The sequence below is a fragment of the Ceratina calcarata genome, unplaced genomic scaffold (assembly GCF_001652005.2).
Source record: "Ceratina calcarata isolate Rehan_Ccalc_2016 unplaced genomic scaffold, ASM165200v1 scaffold250.2, whole genome shotgun sequence".
Taxonomy (NCBI): Eukaryota; Metazoa; Arthropoda; class Insecta; order Hymenoptera; family Apidae; genus Ceratina; species Ceratina calcarata.
In genome coordinates this window covers 320534-339234 of record NW_017147019.1, presented here as the reverse complement: position 1 = coordinate 339234, position 18701 = coordinate 320534, and the positions used below count along the sequence as shown (strand labels likewise).

General features: G+C 33.7%; 4 protein-coding genes across 6 annotated transcripts; 3 read left to right on the top strand and 1 right to left on the bottom strand.

The window, feature by feature from the left end:
• Nucleotides 1–15: 15 nt before the first annotated feature.
• On the top strand, nt 16–6321 carry LOC108623120 (PAX3- and PAX7-binding protein 1). 2 transcript variants are annotated; one of them, XM_026812014.1, is made up of 17 exons: nt 16–455; nt 631–809; nt 1294–1453; nt 1523–1622; nt 1706–1863; nt 1936–2018; nt 2104–2303; nt 2378–2567; nt 3254–3377; nt 3496–3684; nt 3756–3955; nt 4030–4180; nt 4263–4458; nt 4533–4731; nt 4803–4921; nt 5095–5157; nt 6056–6321. In XM_026812014.1, the coding sequence occupies exons 1-16, from the start codon at nt 281–283 to the stop codon at nt 5144–5146; spliced, it is 2475 nt and encodes an 824-aa protein (XP_026667815.1). In that variant the 5' UTR covers nt 16–280; the 3' UTR covers nt 5147–5157; nt 6056–6321. The 2 variants fall into 2 exon arrangements, with proteins under 2 accessions (XP_026667815.1, XP_026667814.1); XM_026812013.1 differs by lacking the exon at nt 6056–6321 and having other exon boundaries at nt 5095–5423.
• On the top strand, nt 5570–12874 carry LOC108623080 (uncharacterized). Of its 2 annotated transcripts, none has more exons than XM_026812011.1 (22): nt 5570–5876; nt 6978–7201; nt 7283–7528; nt 7599–7757; nt 7831–7973; nt 8077–8224; nt 8300–8484; nt 8560–8879; nt 8943–9118; nt 9174–9391; nt 9458–9674; nt 9766–9967; nt 10031–10247; nt 10303–10460; nt 10519–10661; nt 10727–10860; nt 10933–11059; nt 11125–11307; nt 11375–11704; nt 11764–12019; nt 12110–12389; nt 12471–12874. In XM_026812011.1, exons 1-22 carry the CDS (start codon nt 5864–5866, stop codon nt 12640–12642), a joined length of 4251 nt encoding a protein of 1416 aa, XP_026667812.1. In that variant the 5' UTR covers nt 5570–5863; the 3' UTR covers nt 12643–12874. The 2 variants fall into 2 exon arrangements, with proteins under 2 accessions (XP_026667812.1, XP_017876855.1); XM_018021366.2 differs by lacking the exon at nt 5570–5876 and adding an exon at nt 6468–6774.
• Nucleotides 12875–12980: 106 nt separating this feature from the next.
• Nucleotides 12981–15290, bottom strand: mh (DNA-dependent metalloprotease SPRTN). The gene is made up of 2 exons (XM_018021367.2): nt 15002–15290; nt 12981–14929 (listed from the first exon to the last, which is right to left on the bottom strand). The coding sequence occupies exons 1-2, from the start codon at nt 15101–15103 to the stop codon at nt 13043–13045; spliced, it is 1989 nt and encodes a 662-aa protein (XP_017876856.1). The 5' UTR covers nt 15104–15290; the 3' UTR covers nt 12981–13042.
• A 264-nt stretch (nt 15291–15554) lies between these two features.
• On the top strand, nt 15555–18352 carry deltaCOP (coatomer subunit delta). Its single transcript, XM_018021365.2, has 8 exons — nt 15555–15703; nt 15887–15926; nt 16126–16349; nt 16416–16807; nt 16879–17049; nt 17121–17434; nt 17515–17831; nt 17912–18352. The coding sequence occupies exons 1-8, from the start codon at nt 15701–15703 to the stop codon at nt 17999–18001; spliced, it is 1551 nt and encodes a 516-aa protein (XP_017876854.1). The 5' UTR covers nt 15555–15700; the 3' UTR covers nt 18002–18352.
• The last annotated feature ends 349 nt before the right edge of the window (nt 18353–18701 follow it).

The following is an 18701-nucleotide window of genomic DNA, read 5'->3' as shown; positions in this document are numbered from 1 at the left end:
CCATTCTTATTGTATGTTTAATCCATATCCATATTCATATTACAATTTCATGAATTTTATTTCGCAAAGGTGTCGTATTTTCCCGATGGTTGTTGCGTATTTACGGATTTAAATATACGTTACGCGAGAACGTGGACGTGCATTTTGTAGAGATTTTTCTTATATCGCCTTATGCGCTGTGAAATTTCGGAATATCTTTTTTATCATTTGTAATATCTGAAAGGTGGTTCAATCTAGGGTTAGCGTATTTGTGGATCGGGCTGGTTCATGTTTGAGGACAATGTCGTTATTTAATAAACCGAAGAGAAACATCCGTCGTCGGCCTTTCAACGACGACGACGAGGATAATGAAAACAGGATGGAAGTGGAGGACGCCCAGCCTGTAAAGTCGAAGGCAAAGAAGAAGGAAAAGCCAAAGCAGACGCTCCTCAGTTTTGGAGAGGAGCTGGAAGAAGGTAATTTTTCCAGCATACATGCATACACGAATCACTAATATTCATTATAAGCCCGACATGTTTCATAAGATTTCAATAATTTTTTAAGCAGGTTTGAAGTATTGAGAGGGTAGAAATTTTTATGTTCTTTTTATCTACAAAAAGCTATAACATCTAATATCGTGTTGTCTTGCAGCGGATGATGGGGAAGTCTTTAAAGTGAAGAAATCATCGAGGAGCAAAAAATTGATGAAACAACTTGATCACGAAAGGAGAAAAAAGAAAGGTGAAGAGAAAATGCAAGTGGACTCTGAGCAAGCGAACATGTCCATTAAACAGGAAAAAGATTTAGAAATAAAGACAGATGATCTAGTAGTAAGCTATCTCTGTGATGTTTATTATTATTAGAATTTCTCTCAGATTTATATATCATTCTTTATACCAAACTCAACATTTCATTTCTGTGCTTAACATTCATTGAAAGTATGATAAAAATTGATAACATATAAATACACTTTATTTTTATGTATTATATATACAGTAAAATATTCAAACGTTTTAAATTGTACACGAAACGTGACTCCATTAATACGATGAATAAGTAGAACGCAAGGACAATATATTAGAATATAATTGTATTACAATATAACATTAATCATCATGTAGGAAACTTTTACACTACACTGTAGCAATATTTTATTTTTGCAAGGCTATAACTTACGGGATTATATTAGTATAACATATCTACAATTTTTTTAATACGAATAAGAATGCTTATAATAACTGTTGACCAATTAATTCATTATATTCTTAACTATTTTATCGGGAATCGTACTAATTAAACATCTTTTATTACCAGGTTAAAATAAAGAATACTGGCCCCTTGATTTTAAATGGACGAGCTGCACTGGCAGCAGGAAAAGATGATTATACGTCAGATGAAGAGGAAGACGATGCACGCGGTCATAAGTTCAGGAGGAACACCGATAAAGCTGATACAATGAAAATTCTTCTTGAAAGTATGTAATTATTTTAATAGCGTTTCACAACCACTTTCTATATTATAATCAATGTTATTTTTCTAAAAGGCGGTTGTATCCCGGATGCTGCAATGATTCATGCTGCTAGGAAATGCAGACAGAAAGCAAGAGAGTTGGGAACTGATTATATTCCTATTGAAGAACAGAGGTAATATTTTTTATATACAACTGATGCATTATTAAAATTTATTTATCGTGCCAAATATTTAGCAAGGATATTACTGTTTCTAGTGAAGATAAAGGCAAATCGAGACTTATCAGAGAAGAGGATCATGATAGAAGCGATGACGATGATTCACAGGATCGAATTGATATGACTGTTAACACTGAAGCCCGCGATAAAGAGAAAAGGAGGGAAGCATTTCTTGCTTCTCAAGTTCCAATAAAACGTTAGTTTTTCATTATTACTTCATCTAGATTTAATTTTCATATAATTATATCGAATATCTCTACTTTTCCAGTATCTGACGACGAGAGTGAACATGAAAATGAAGAAGAAGAATGGGAAGCTCAACAAATTAGGAAAGGTGTAACTGGTGCACAGGTAACGTGCTATTTCTACTTGTAAACTCTTGGTAATTCGTAATAGATCTCATCAGAATTACATTTACAATGGAGCAAATGTTTAGATTGCAGCAGCACAGCAAGATTCTATGATGCAACACCAATATTCAATGGGTATGAACATGAATCCAATGATGGGAAGTGGAATATCGTTGGAAATGGTGATGATGCCAGCTCCACCGCCTCCTCCATCGATTCAACCACCAGACCCAACAAAAATAGTACCGATCACTCCTCAAGAAGTTGTTAATAAAATGCGAGCAAGGTGGTAGAAACTAAATTCAATTTTTATAATTCAATCTTTTTCCAGTGTTCTTCAAATAGAAATATTATTTGTAGATTGGAGAGTTTGAAAGAAGTATACCGGCGACATCAGTTAGATCAGGACCGCTTAGAGCAAGAGTTAGGACAGACAATGAAAGAACTGGACGATGGTGAAACACGTGCACCGCAGCTTGCACAACGCTTCAGATATTACCAAGAGTTGCGTGGGTATGTCACTGACTTGGTAGAGTGTCTTGATGAGAAGGTGGGTTTATACGCTGTCACGTTTTTTTATGTGCACTGGGGTTTTCCATGCAATTTTCGGCTGTTCAATTATTCAGCCACATAGAAGTAATGCATTTTTCTTATTAAATGAATTGTAAAATGAAACAGGCTCATTTTTCATATAGATATTGTTCTACATAATTACGTCTTCAAAATGTATTACAATAATTATGTTTAAACAACGATCACTTTATTATTTATACAACTTTCTTATTCCGTATTAGATGAAATTATATGTTAATATTTTATTCGTACATAAAATATTTAATCGAAGAAAAATGCATATTGAAAAATAAAATATATGGAAATTAGAATGCATAATGAATATTTGCATTGCCGGGGGTCTGTGTATCTTCTCTGTATACAAAAAATTATTTTACCATGTAGTAAACATTATTTTAAATATTAATATGAATTGAAAAGACAAATTATTTTTTGCGGTGAGTAAACTAATATTAATTTCCAATTTTCTCAACGAAAGATATTCAACGGCTGAGGAATTGCAGATTTAGTTGCAGAAAATGTTACGAACACGTTATCTTTTATCATTTACAAATGATTAAAGCCCTTATATTAGATATGAGAACATTTTCTGGAATGAAAATAATTCCCAAAGTCATTGAGTTAATTCAATGTGTGAATGTTAACACGTAACTTTTTTGTTAGCTGCCGCTGGTCGTTGGATTGGAGCAACGCTGGTTAGAACTTTATAGTGAACGTACAGTTGAACTAATGGAGAGAAGACGGCAGGATACGAGGGATCAAGCGGAAGAAATTACAACAGCTGCAAGTCAGTTATTTTAGCATTAATTACGTACAGCTATTCGTTCTTAACTTAAATAACTCTTTACCTTAAAAAATTGCTTCTTCAATTAATATACAAAAACGAACTGCTTTGAAAATTACAGGAGGGCAACCGATACGTAGAGGACCGGAGATTGAAGCTCGTATTCGTCGAGCCACGGAAAGAGAAGGAAGAAGAGCTCGTCGAAGAAGAGCCAGGGAATTAGCTCCCACATTGCCAAAACATATCGATGGAATGTCTAGCGACGACGAAGTTACCGAACAACAAAATCTTGCGTTTAAACAAACGAAAGGTTGCATTTTAAACTATTAACTTCACGCGTTTATCGTACGTTGCAATTTTAACTGTGTTCTTTATCTTTAGACGAGATCGATAATGAAAGTAAGGAAATATTTTCTGATGTCATGGACGAATATTGTACAATAAGAGGAATACTTTCGAAATTAGAATCTTGGAGGGAAACTGATAGAGATGCTTACATGGAGGCTTACGTCTCTCTATGCATACCGAAAATAATTTCTCCTATCGTTAGATTGCAATTGCTTACGTGGAATCCTATTATGGTACGTTAACAAACTTTTATACAAATAACGTATTTGAATGATTATGATTTATGATTAATGTTTCGTTTATGCAGGAAAGCGCAGACATTGAAAGAACAAAATGGTACAATACGTTGCTTCTGTATGCATTAGATAATAAAGAAACGGAAGAATCATTGAAAGCAGATCCGGATGTGAGATTGGTACCATACACAGTTGAAAAAATTGTTTTACCGAAATTGACGTGTAAGATCATTTTACATACCATGATTAAGATATTATTTGAGAGCCGTATACTAACATAAATATTTTTCTCTTCTACTTACAGCTATAGTCGAACGAATATGGGATCCCATGTCCACGTCACAAACCTTACGACTTGTAGGCACGGTGAATCGCCTGATTAGAGAATATCCAAACTTAAACGATACCAGTAAACCACTGGAAACGTTATTTAATACCATATTGGAGAAAATAAAATCAGCAGTCGAAAATGATGTTTTCATACCAATTTTCCCGAAGCAGTCAGTATATCTTACATACATCCCTTCTTTTAAATATTTTATGATGCACTACAATTGTTAATTTCATGTTTTAGAGTGCTGGACACTAAGCATCAATTTTTTCAACGACAGTTCGCAATGGCTGTGAAGCTTTTGAGAAACTTATTAAGCTGGCAGGGTCTCCTTGGAGATACGCAATTGAAAAATCTAGCGCTTGGTTCATTGTTAAACCGGTACCTTCTAGCGGGTTTGAGAGTATCCGTTCCCACTGACGCTTTATTTAAAGCAAACATGGTACGTTGATATTTATAGATATTTAAATGGGAGACTGGAGTGTTTTTTTTAATGATATTTTGTGACTGCAGGTAATGAGCACACTTCCCCGTGCTTGGCTGCAAGGTGAGACGATAGAACATCTTAGAATGTTTGCTACACTCATTCAACAACTTAGTGAACAATTGGATCAAGCAAACCCAGCGCATAAGTAAGTAAAAATTCTATAAATTCTGTAGTTTGTGTTGTCTTGCGCTTATCTGCGTTAATAGAAGAAATCGCGATAGACAGTAAAAGTTGCTTTTAATATTTCGATATTATGCACGATATTAAATTACGAATCGTGATATCTACAAATTACATGTTAATTATTCACTTTTACAGCGAAGCCTGGGAATATTCGAAATCGATTTTGAAAATAATCAAACCATTATAATAATGTATCACATATATATGCATTTCTTAAATAATACTTGCTGATATTTTTATTTCATTAATAAACGTCTGCTTATAGTTTTATACGCATACTGAAAAACTCCTGTACATGGTAAATTGCAGTACAATTAGACATGTAATATATATACATACATATATATATAAAAGTGTAATTTTGTATAGAAATAAATTAAATAAGATTCTATAATATAGCACATTTTCCACTAATGTAAATAAATAAATCTAGAAGTTATGTTGAAATAAATATGTAAATATGAGATTGTGTTGAGCTTTCCTACTGCAGAAAATAAATTTCATATTTTTATTATAAAGCATTCAGTTTAATTTTCCTTCCAGCATTAAATTATCTATTCTTACTAGTGCGTATTAGTTGCATGCTTCACATTTTGTGATTGATACTAATTGGAAGAATTTAAGTATATAATCAATTAAAATTAAATTATTACGATATTTTAAGTTATTATTAGACAAGTATTTAAGGAAGATCGAGCATTGCGTGACTTCCACATCACGTAAAAATACACCGAGAATATGTAATAGGTTGATTTATACGATTGAAGATAATTTAGGCAGGAGATAAGTTTTACTAACACAGATGGTGAAGACGTGTCCATGGGTCACAGCGATAGGGACAGCAAGGGTCATCTCGTGACTTCTATGAACTCAGTTCATTTTTGTTAAGCTACCATCGCACACCATGAGACTCACAGGTACTGAATAAGCATTATTATTTACAATTATCATTAACTTTGTACTAAATTGTCATCAAGCATATTTTTGCTATCAATTAATAAATAAATCTTTCTTAATTCAAGCTTTCAATTGCTATATTTATCGATGTTTGATATAAAAAAATATTTACTACGTATTATCTTCATATTAAAAATACATATATATGCATTTCTTAAATAATACTTGCTGATATTTTTATTTCATTAATAAACGTCTGCTTATAGTTTTATACGCATACTGAAAAACTCCTGTACATGGTAAATTGCAGTACAATTAGACATGTAATATATATACATACATATATATATAAAAGTGTAATTTTGTATAGAAATAAATTAAATAAGATTCTATAATATAGCACATTTTCCACTAATGTAAATAAATAAATCTAGAAGTTATGTTGAAATAAATATGTAAATATGAGATTGTGTTGAGCTTTCCTACTGCAGAAAATAAATTTCATATTTTTATTATAAAGCATTCAGTTTAATTTTCCTTCCAGCATTAAATTATCTATTCTTACTAGTGCGTATTAGTTGCATGCTTCACATTTTGTGATTGATACTAATTGGAAGAATTTAAGTATATAATCAATTAAAATTAAATTATTACGATATTTTAAGTTATTATTAGACAAGTATTTAAGGAAGATCGAGCATTGCGTGACTTCCACATCACGTAAAAATACACCGAGAATATGTAATAGGTTGATTTATACGATTGAAGATAATTTAGGCAGGAGATAAGTTTTACTAACACAGATGGTGAAGACGTGTCCATGGGTCACAGCGATAGGGACAGCAAGGGTCATCTCGTGACTTCTATGAACTCAGTTCATTTTTGTTAAGCTACCATCGCACACCATGAGACTCACAGGTACTGAATAAGCATTATTATTTACAATTATCATTAACTTTGTACTAAATTGTCATCAAGCATATTTTTGCTATCAATTAATAAATAAATCTTTCTTAATTCAAGCTTTCAATTGCTATATTTATCGATGTTTGATATAAAAAAATATTTACTATGTATTATCTTCATATTAAAAATAAAATATAAAAAAATTCTGTTTACAGATACTAATCATGTGTTAGGAGCATTGAACAAAATTGTATTACTGTTTTTATTCTTCTGTAACGTTCACATTGCAAATAGTATATTTCAATCAGGGAAAGAATACGTGTATTCCTATGATGCATTTTCAAGCTCTGGCGTTCTGTTACCATCCCGTGCATCATCTTCGTGGGGTTTCAATGGAAAGCTCAAAGTCCAATCAGAGCAAAATGTTGTTACGATGCAGGTATTGTTTGCTCATAACACTTGATGATATCAACAGGCAAGGTATTGAAACTTGTTCAAATTACTTGTTATTTTCATGCAGTTGGAATCATTGAGAATGAACGTATGGAATGGTAAAATAGATGACCAAGGAGAGAGTCAATACGTTCCTGAAGATGTGACAGATCTTTTGAAACCATTTCAACTCGTCTATAAAAATGGTTTTATCGAAAATTTTAGCACAGAAGCTGTGTCTCCTTGGTCGACGAACATAAAAAGGAGTATAGCAGGAATTTTGCAATTAGACTTGTCTACTTTACAGAAGGAAACAGCATTTCATTCAAACGAAGTAAGTTTATTTCGACAGAAAGGATTAACTATAAGAAAATATGAAGCCTATTTTAAATCTTGATTTGTAGAGAAACCATTACGGTCAATGTAACATTGAATATGTGGCTAATTCTGAAGAAGAAAACGAGTTGCTGATAAGAAAATTTTTCGATCCCCGAATTTGCATTGGCCATCCCAATTACTTTTGGTCGAACGTTCCTAAAATCTTATGCCCAAACGGGGACCAAGTATGTATACACCTGTATGCAAGAATTAAGTAATTGATAATATAAATAATAAAAATATAACACATGTATTTAGAATCCATTAATGAAGTCCAGCGAAAGATTGTACAAAGTAAAAGTGAATGGGTCTATAAATGAGATTTTATTTGTTAATGCTACTGGAGGTATATATCTACAACCTTTCCAAAGTTTTGGAGAAGCACAATTTCATTTCACGCGGTACGTATGAAATAATACTTATTGGTATTATAAGGAGAACCAGAATTTTTTCATATCACTCAAAATACTATCATGTGTTCTTTTATTACTTCTTGGTATATAGACAGATCTTTAAATTAATTTCGGTGAAAGACACAGTGGATAAAATACCTGTTAAAGATTTATACTACAAAGTTCTACAACATGAACTTCCTGAAATTGATCTTACGCAAGGCAGAGGTACTCCTGATAAGAGCATTGTTATCAAATCTGTAAGTTATTTATTTCTTGAATATACTAATACTAATAATGTGTTTTATTTATTGATAATAATTTGTATTTCATAGATAGGGACATTATTAGACCGATTAAGTCAAAGGCTTGAAAATCCTGGTTTAGATACGGAAACTGATAATCTGCATAATACAACGATCAGCGTGTTACTTTACTATCTGGGCATGTTAGACATAGTCGACTTGCGTAATTCTTATACAAGAATTTCGGGAACAAGTTATAAAGAGGAAACAATAAGGTGCGCAAGAATTCTATTAATATTGACACGATCTTTTAATAGAACAAAACTAAATATTCTTTTGTTTCATTATAGAAATATGTTCCTTGAAGCTCTCCCTCAAGTTGGTACAAAAGAGGCTGCCTTGTTCATACTAGAATTAATTCAAGATAAAAAAGTATCAGATATGTCTGCGATTCAGCTTCTCACTCAATTACCGTTTCATATACGTAAACCTGATGTTCAGTTATTAGTAAATTTACAAACGTTTTTAAATCTACCAGAGAAAATTTCTATGGAAGTTCAGAACACTGCCATCCTTGCATATGGCACACTGATTTATAAAACTTGTTTATTATACTGTCCTTATGAAATGTTGGACGATTATGTACGTTTGTACCTTGATAAATTCACAGGTACGTGTCTAATTCTATTTTTATCATGATTACTCTATTATTGTGGCAATAAATGATTTATAGAGACAAAGGAATACGAGAAGAAAATGATTTGGCTCGAGGGATTAGCAAATATTCAATTAGGTAGAGTGGTCGAATTTTTGGAGCCGATCGCAAGTGGTAGTAACGCGGAATCGCGTCACTTTCGCGTTCTCGCTGCATGGGCATCCCTTCCAACTGCTCCTTTAAGGCCTGACGTTGTAAGTACGATCACATTCTGTACTAAATAAAATTATTGAGCATCGGTTTTCCTAGATCTATCCTGTGTACTGGCCAATCTTAGTTAACAGAACTGAGCATCTAGAGATGAGAATAGCAGCATTGACACTGCTAATAGTTTCTAATCCTACTCCAAGCAGACTCATAACACTGTACTGGTACATGCAGAGCGAACCCAGTCAACATTTGTACAATTATTTTTATACTATTTTAAAATCGATGGTTCATACTACTCACCCGTGTTACGTTCATATGTACGTAGAACAGTAATTCATATTCTCTGTCGCAATCTTAAAATATTAACATGATTTAATCTGTAGAGGCGTGATAGCGGCACAATTCACTCGAGTACTTCGACCACCAGGAAATAAATATTTAATCACCGGAAATTATCTATTTGATTATCAAGATACATATAGAAAATTCGGTGCTATGATACATGGTATTGTCATCGCGAATCCTTTAACGAATATACCTGAAGTATTGTATGTAACAGTGAACACGTACGGAAGTGGAGTTAATATAAATCACGTATCTGTAAGTATTAATTATGCACTTGAGACAATATTCAATTAATGTTATTATCGAACTGGCATTCTTTAATACTTTAAACATTGTGTACATGTAGTTATATATTAAAGCTGAAGGTCTTCTTCATTCGTTGTCCACACATCAAGATGGGCCGACGCAAGTGAAGGATATATTAAAGCAATTTAAGGTAGACCCGAGACAAACCGGACCTGTGCACTTAGAAATAATCGCACGCATTCAAGAGAAAACGGTTTTATGCCTTCATCTTAACGAAACGAATCTCATTAAAGGATTCAAATGTACGTTATTCCGTACGGATTGAGACGAGTACCCTCTTCTTATTTTTAATATAATGTTTTTAGATCTCTCCTCTTTGCCGGATAACGTGTATCACATATATCAAAATATGGAGTTTCACGTTAATCAGCAACGTATCAACGTTCCGTTAATTACGGAATCGGTACAAGTCACAGACTTAGGAGCGAACGTGAGATTCGCAATTACCGCGACATCATTATTCTCGATGAGAGGAAACTTTACCCGAGTCTCACTTGGCCGCAACAATCACATCATATTACGGTAAAGAGAATATCTTTACAAATTTGTTTCTTTTTAATAAATCTGATATTTCCAGAACATCTATCCACAAAACAGAAGTGATTGAAAGTTATAATCCCTTAATTGATACTTGGCATACTGCAGAGCGAGCATATTCTATTCATGGATATCTTCCGATAAACATTACACTTGGCTTTGAGCAACGCCCGTTTATCTCGTATAATACTCCAAAAGGTATGATATATTAATAACATTTAAATATAAGATTCGTTACATACTAAACACTTTTTAGAACATCTTAAAATGGGTATCACAGCTCATGCCAGAACATCTACTAATATAAAAGGACTAGCCATTAAATCGAAATTAAATCAAATTTGTCCCACTTGTCCTAATTTATACATAGTTACGAAATCGCCAGAGTACAAATCACAGGTAAAGATTATAATCGAAATTCAGTACTTAACTATTTACTGGAATGTGCATTAATTCTTTTATAGACAGTAGATCTATTTCAAGCAGAGTTAGCAGAACTAGGAGGCCAAATGTACGTCAAGCTTTTTGACTGTGAAAGTGTCATATCGCGAGAGAAATTAATTCGAGACGTACTTTCTTCACATCGAGCCAATTATCCGTGGGTATCTGCACATATTTTTATTATTAAAGTAATTAAGGTATCATGAATTGTATTTTAATCTTGTTGCAGTATTTGGCCATTCCTGGAGTTTGCATTTACAGCTCTTCATTTCCTAGATTATTGCACGTACGTACCGCCGAAAGGAAGTTGCGGTGTAGCTGCCTACATTAGTACACTCGACGCGCAACGCACTCAAGTTAGTATATTACGATCTTTTATAGTTTAATATAACGGATTAATAATTTAATGTATTTTTATTAGGTAAAGCTTGAGTACAATAAAAGTCCAAGTTATCACTTGCTATCGTTAACGCGTCGGAATGCGGAATCATCGCAGATTCTTCAACAGTGGAATGTAGCTGCTCTCTATGAGATTACTAGTTGGCTGTCTGATGTGATTAAAATCAAGGCAACTAAACTTGTGCCAGGACAAGAGATTTTAAAGGTAAAGCATGCAGTACTTAGGAAACGGATTGTTCAGTGATTAAATAATAACGTTTCTTACTGTTCAGTTTTGTTTAGAAGCAGAGAAAGAGATGCCTTGGACATGGGATTTCTTAAGTACTAAACCCAGTGATCCTGCCAGGATCTCGTTAAATGCCATTTGGGGATACTCTGATACAGCGAAGGGCAAATGCAATGGATCTTCGATCACATTGAATTTGCTTGGTGAAATCAGCAATGATCAATTACAAGACTCTAAAAAAGTACAGTGGCCCTACGAGGAGTGTCGAAAACAATCTGAAGGAAAGCGCTTTACGCCATACACCGATGCTTGTTACGAGACTTCGAGAGAGTTATCAACTTTGAGGAAATATCAAATCATCGCGCAACATGAAAATGTAAGTTCATTTACAAGTTAAAACACTAACAATTATTTTAATTGTGTGGTTTCAATTAGGTACCAGAACAATTAATAAGATTAGCTTGGAAATTACGAGCTTTTTATGATTTAATCGGTGGAAATAGTAGCGCTTACCCTGTTTCCAAAGGATTCGTTTTAACAGCTACATTTCCCAACCAATTAGATACTGGCGAATTGTCATTGAACAATGATGCAGTAGCTATCGAATATAATTATAATATTATAGATTACTTTCTGACTAGGACCAGAATTCACAAGTACATGGATATGTCAGTTTTAAAAGCTTTCTTTGGTAATCTTCCTTTTTTCGTAATTCGTAATCATATCGCAGTTCATTCTGTACTTGATTATGCTTACTTGAATTGATCAATTCCAAATTTAGGCACATGCATTGTCACACCAGAGTATATTAGATCGATCCACAATGTTACGTATTCGTTCCACAACAAACGGGAAGTCTTGTTGTTTGGCCAGTGCTACCATGAGAATCCAAAGTACGCGCTAACGGCACAAAATGATTTATACGGTGTCAATGTCAATATATACGATGAAATAGACACAGTGCGAATTGTACCGAATCAAACCGGGGGTACATTGTACAATAAGACGATGTATATTTCAATTCCACAAAGTTTTATGTTTCACTCTCTGGGTACGAAAAGGTAACGTATAATAATGTACAATATGACGATTATAAAAATGAAAGTTTTATAGCGTATGTTTTACACAGAATTATATTTCAGGGTGAGATTGGATAGTAGTACTATGGATGTAATAGTTCCTAATCTCTATTTATACATGCATTGGACGCAAGAGCAGATTCTTTTATTCTTTCCAACGTATCTTTTAGAATTTAGCTGCGGATTATGTGCACTACAAACTTCGAATACTGATAATTTATATGAGAAAGTATGATGTATTACTTATTTATAATAAGTTTAGCGTTTAGCATGATTAACCTCCTGTCCAGATGATTTGCTTCAACTGAGTATATCATTAAACATTAAGAGATTTTATTAAAGGAAATGTACGGTTTATAAATATACTTTAGATCGAAAGTATTTCTTCAGGTATAAAATTAGAATGAAGTAAAAGTATAAGGAATATCTACAAACTCTGACAATAAAGGCATTCATTTATAAAGTAATCCATTTATTTAATGAAAAATATGAAATGTATGAAAATGGTAAAAACATATAAACACAAATTCACTGTTCAGGTAAATATCACAAAATACAAACTTTCTTACTATCTATCAAATGTACTTATTAATTAATATAAATCACACAGGAACATTATGCTTTGATTATTAAATTTACCTTGTTGCTAGACATACATCTAAATGTTCGTTCATTAGAATGTCTGTTATTAGCTGCATACAAACAGGACAAGGATATTTATGATCCTGCTTTTTCGGTTCTTCCAAAACCAATGTTTTGTTATTATCAGTTTCCATTAGTAAAGTTGACTCATCATGGTTGTTCGATTTTTCAAAAAGCAATGTTTCGTTATTATCAGTTTCCATTAGTAAAGTTGACTCATCATTGAAAACATTTCCAATACAATCCTCTAAATGATCATTCAACGATGTTCCAATAGGAATAAGTTGATTGCACACTAAACAAGAGTGTGTGGTTTTAATGATTGTATCAAATTTCATTGGAGAAGAGCGAAAATCTTTACTTCCTGCAAGAATTGGAGAAGTAGATAAAGGATCATTGTTATCAAAAGGAATATTTCTGTTCATATTCTCTTCATCATCTATTATAATAATGGAATTATTTCGTTCATCTTTTTCTAAGAGGCACTTATCAAGATGTTCGTTTATATCAGCGAGATCGTAATTTTTATTGCAAATAGGACAATTTGCTTTCTTAGAACCGCACACTTCATTATTTTGGTTTCTGCACAATTTTGGTTGCGTGCATGGACATGCGTCCGTACTATTTTTTCTCTTTTGTCCTATCAAAGAATTACCTCGTCCTTGGCAATTAACGTCATTATTTCTATTTTTTTCTTTAGTTTCAGTACTTTTATTCGTTCTCATTAAACAAGAATCCACATGTGTGTTTATTTCATCGTCTGATACAAACTTACTGCACACTGGACATTCTACCAATTTGTGTTTTATTTGTATGTCATTTGATCGTTTAGTATTAACAACTGGTCCAGTTTCCATCCCAATCTTAACGTTTATGTTCACGTTTATATTAGTCGATGAACTGAAGGTTTTCTTCGATAACGCAGTACTAGTAGGTGATCCATTATTGTTATACAGTTTGTCCAACAAATTGCTGCGTCCTAAATTGGAACCACCAAGAACTCCTGAACGGGAGACTGATGGTCCAGTAGGAGTTTTAGTATTACTGATACTACTATTCTTTTGCAAACTATTTGGACCTCCTGTACCCCAACCGTGAACATTGTTCGTACCATTTCCAAGCTTCTTGAACGCATTTGTATTTGATTTGATATTAGTTGGAGTGAACGTTGCTTTCTGTTCAGTTTTAGATGATGGAGTTTTTAGAAGCCAATTAAGGACATCTGATGTCTTGTCGTTTTGAATAACAGGTTTTTCATTTGGTTTATTTTTTGAACCTTTTCCTTTGTAGTTCTCTGGCTCTTTAACCTTAATATACTGACCACCACAATTATACTTATGTTCCTGCCACCAAAAATCATTCGGCCCTGGTGCGCGATTCATGGATCTACGTACCATTCCAAAATATGGAGCTCTCTTTTGGCAAGGACCATTACATCTCCACCAATGTTGCTGATACAACTTTACCTCCTCATGAAAGCTGTGATATATAGTTATTTTGGTTCCAGCTTCTCTATTTATCCTATCCATATGTTTGCAGAACTCTGGTCCATGTCCATCTCTGTCCCTATTGTTATTTGTCAGGAATAGATACCCGTGAATCATTTCATGTAATAAAGTTTCAATTAAATCTTTCCTCGGCCTGAGTTTTAATAATGGTGCGCTTAATGAGATTACACATTGTCGATTTCTAGGATGAAATGTACATACGCCAGCGCAGCTGGTCATTCGAGCACTCCACCTGACTTCTACAGGCAACAAAACATTCCAAAAGTACTTTTGATTAAATTGCATAAAGAGCGTATGAACATTAGGTGTTGGATCGATCAGTTCTAGAGTCTGATCAATTAACGTCCTTGGTTTATAATTTTCTTTACCATTCTGCAAAGAGATCACAAAATTATTATATTACAAATATCTATTTAGAAATATGAAATAAGGAAGGAGACCTACGTCTTTGGGTAAAACTGCATTTTCGGTTATTCCGAGGCAATGTTGTTCCTGGTGTAATTTATACGCCAGTTCAAGATCACGAAATTTCTGCGATCCGATCATTATTTAGACTAATATGAATATATAAGAAAACTAATTATATTTTACTAAATAGGAACTAAGTTTACACAACAAAATATTGAAGATCTGTTACGTAAAGCACATGAATATGTCATCACTTTATTTCGAGAACTGTTACATTTTCAAACAGAATGAAATGAAACGGATCGTCTTGACATTTCTAAACAAAGTCGAGTTCTAAGCTACTAGTGTCGTTGACATTGAGCGGGAATATAAAATGTTACATTTTCAAAAATCTTCCCATAGGTCGTCCGTCCATCATGACTGCATAATAAAGACGATCCTAATCAGTGTTCTTGCGTATAATATAAGATTCCGTGCTATCGGATTCACTTAACGAATATAAAAATTAATTAGGCACGTAATTATCGCAGAACGCATAAATGATATCCCGTTCTTCTGATTCATTTAATTCGTGGCTACGTCGGCTACGTCTTTCATCATGCCACACGTCAGCAGTGTGCGCCCTCTGCTCGTGTTCTCGTATTTGTATATATGATGTGGATGGAAGATCGGCTTATGTAAAAATTGTATTAGGTTAATCGTACAGCACATAACGTATCAAAATAATTCACCAAAATGGTAAGCGCTCGTTAATTATCGAATTTAGATCGTTGACAGTATATGCGAATCTCAACAGACGTCTATCTCTATAACGTTACTGTACGGGTCGCCACAGATGTCAATCACTGCTCGTGGTTCTTACAGAAATACGTAAAAAAATTGAAATGATTCCCAGGCTTAAATTGCTTCTTATTCTTTTAGGTACTTATTGCTGCAGCGGTCTGTACGAAAGCAGGCAGAAGTAAGTACTGATCATTCTCTTTGACCGCACCTGTTTACGCGTGTGTGTGTTACATACTTCCAACACGCATGATTAATTATTTAATTGTCAAGCTATCATTACGTTTTTAATAACTACGCAAATCGTCAAGTCCTGTTTTATTCAATTGAATTGTGTAGTATATTCTATATGAGGTCCATATGATTTGTATAAATTTTAGCAATTATTTCTCGCCAATTTGTGGAAATGACAAAGGCCAGAATAGAAGGTCTACTTGCTGCATTTCCAAAGCTGATGAGTTCTGGCAAACAGCATACATTTGTAGAAACAGAATCTGTAAGATATGTTTATCAACCCTTGGAAAAATTATACATGCTACTAATTACAACAAAAGCTAGTAATATATTAGAAGATTTAGAAACATTGAGGCTCTTTGCAAGAGTTGTAAGTATGCCAACTAATTATTCATGTCCATCTTTATACAGTTTTATATACATAATAGATTTTTAGATTCCAGAATATTGCAATTCGATGGATGAACTTGAAATAGCTGAAAATGCATTCAATTTGATATTTGCTTTTGATGAAATAGTTGCATTAGGATATAGAGAAAGTGTTAATCTAGCACAAATCAGAACGTTTGTGGAAATGGATTCACACGAAGAGAAAGTTTATCAAGCTGTAAGAATGACGCAAGAAAGGGAGGCTAGAAACAAGATGCGTGAGAAAGCGAAGGAATTACAAAGACAAAGAATGGAAGCAGTTAAAAAAACTGGTGTCAAGGGTTCTGGATTCGGCAATTCCTATGGAAGCAACTCTAGTAACTTTAATCAGACTCCGAGTGTAGGAGATTCAGCTAACTTATTACTAGAACCAGTCAAACCATCGTATACTCCAACACAGTAAGATATGCTTCGACTTTGACATAATATCAAAATTGACAAGTTTTCAAATATCACTATTTCGTGTGTAGAAAGCCTGTTAACTCTGGGCCGGGTACAATGAAGTTAGGAGGGAAATCTCATGATGTTGATTCATTCGTCGATCAGTTGAAAGAAGAAGGAGAGAACGTTGTATCAACACCTTTACCTCCAGCGGGTTTAAAATCAGCACCGATCACGCAACAGATAATCAATACCGAACCGTAAGATAATAATTAATTCCGTGTATAAGCACGGTCGATCGTTTTTGCATAAATGTTTCTTTCGTTTCAAGAGTTCATTTGCGACAAGAAGAGCGCCTCAATGTACGAATTAGTCGCGACGGTGGTTTGCAAAATTTCGAACTGCACGGTTTAATAACGTTACACATTTCTGATGAAAAATGGGGTAGGATTCGCGTACAATTGGAGAAGAAAGATTTGAAGGGGATCCAGTTACAGACACATCCGAATGTAGATAAAGACTTATTCAGGACACGTGCACTAATAGGTTTAAAAATCCCTGCGAAACCATTCCCATTGAACACTGACGTCGGAGTACTAAAGTGGAGATTGTACGCTCAAGATGAAACAGCAATACCTATTTCAAGTAGGACTTCATCAATTGGAAATTATATACTTTACGTAAAAACAGAATTTTTATAACATGATTCTGATTATTTAAAACAGTCAATTGTTGGCCATCTGAAAACGGAGAAGGCGGATGCGATGTGAACATAGAGTACGAATTAGAACAACTTAATCTCGAATTGAACGATATTCAGATAAACATTCCATTACCGATTGGATGTAATCCGATTGTTAGCGAATGCGATGGACAATACACGCACGAACCGCGACGAAATATGCTCGTGTGGTCTCTGCCAGTGATTGATTCATCGACAAAGTCAGGCTCAATGGAATTTTCAGCTCCATCTTCCACGCCTGCAGACTTTTTTCCTCTTGCCGTGTCATTTTCATCCAAAACGTCGTACGTCAATATTAAGGTACGTTATACGTAATAAAAAATATTGTACTTTTATGTCAGCACATGTTTAGATAATTAAACAAGCATTATGCTTTACAGGTATCTGAAGTTTTGCTTGTTGAAGATGAGAGTCCGGTTAAGTTTTCATTCGAGACAGTTTTCTTTACTGATAATTACGAAGTGGTGTAAAGGTATCTATTAAACGATAAAATATAAATTTAACTACTTGTGCTAAATATGTGCAAGGAAAAAATGAAGCAGTGTCCATTGGTATTAATTACCATCCAGGTTACAATCTTATTTTTACATGATCGTTATTTTTTACCACGGTTAAATGCTTGAACGCAGCGATTTCAACCAATATATTTATACACTTTACTCATGGAACAATTCTGTTCTACATGATATGTTTAACGTGGAATTATTCAAGGAAATTCTATGCAGATATTTTATAATTGGTAAAGAATGGAAATTTTACAAAGTACACTTATTCATCGATGTACAAGTCTTTCATTTTATTTACATATTTTTTTAAACCGAGCAACTCCTAAGTTTTGTACAATTGCAAAACTGTTTAGTGAAGTGGACAATGATATGTCATTCTAGTAAAGTTACGATGCTACAAGTCTTTTTTAATCTGACGGAAGTGCAAATATTCGATTGTTATACATACGTTAATCTATTCCCTCAATTGTAATCGATGTCAAACAGGTGTTCAATTATATGCGTGAAAGCAAAGTGTAAAGAAATATTTAGATACAAATTAATTTTGTATAAGTTCTTTCGCTATTTCGAGTTTTTGCAGATTTAATATTTTATCAGACAAGGGGTAACGTTACTGTATGCGAAACAGAAATATTTTTTCCTATGCATACACGCGGACGTACAT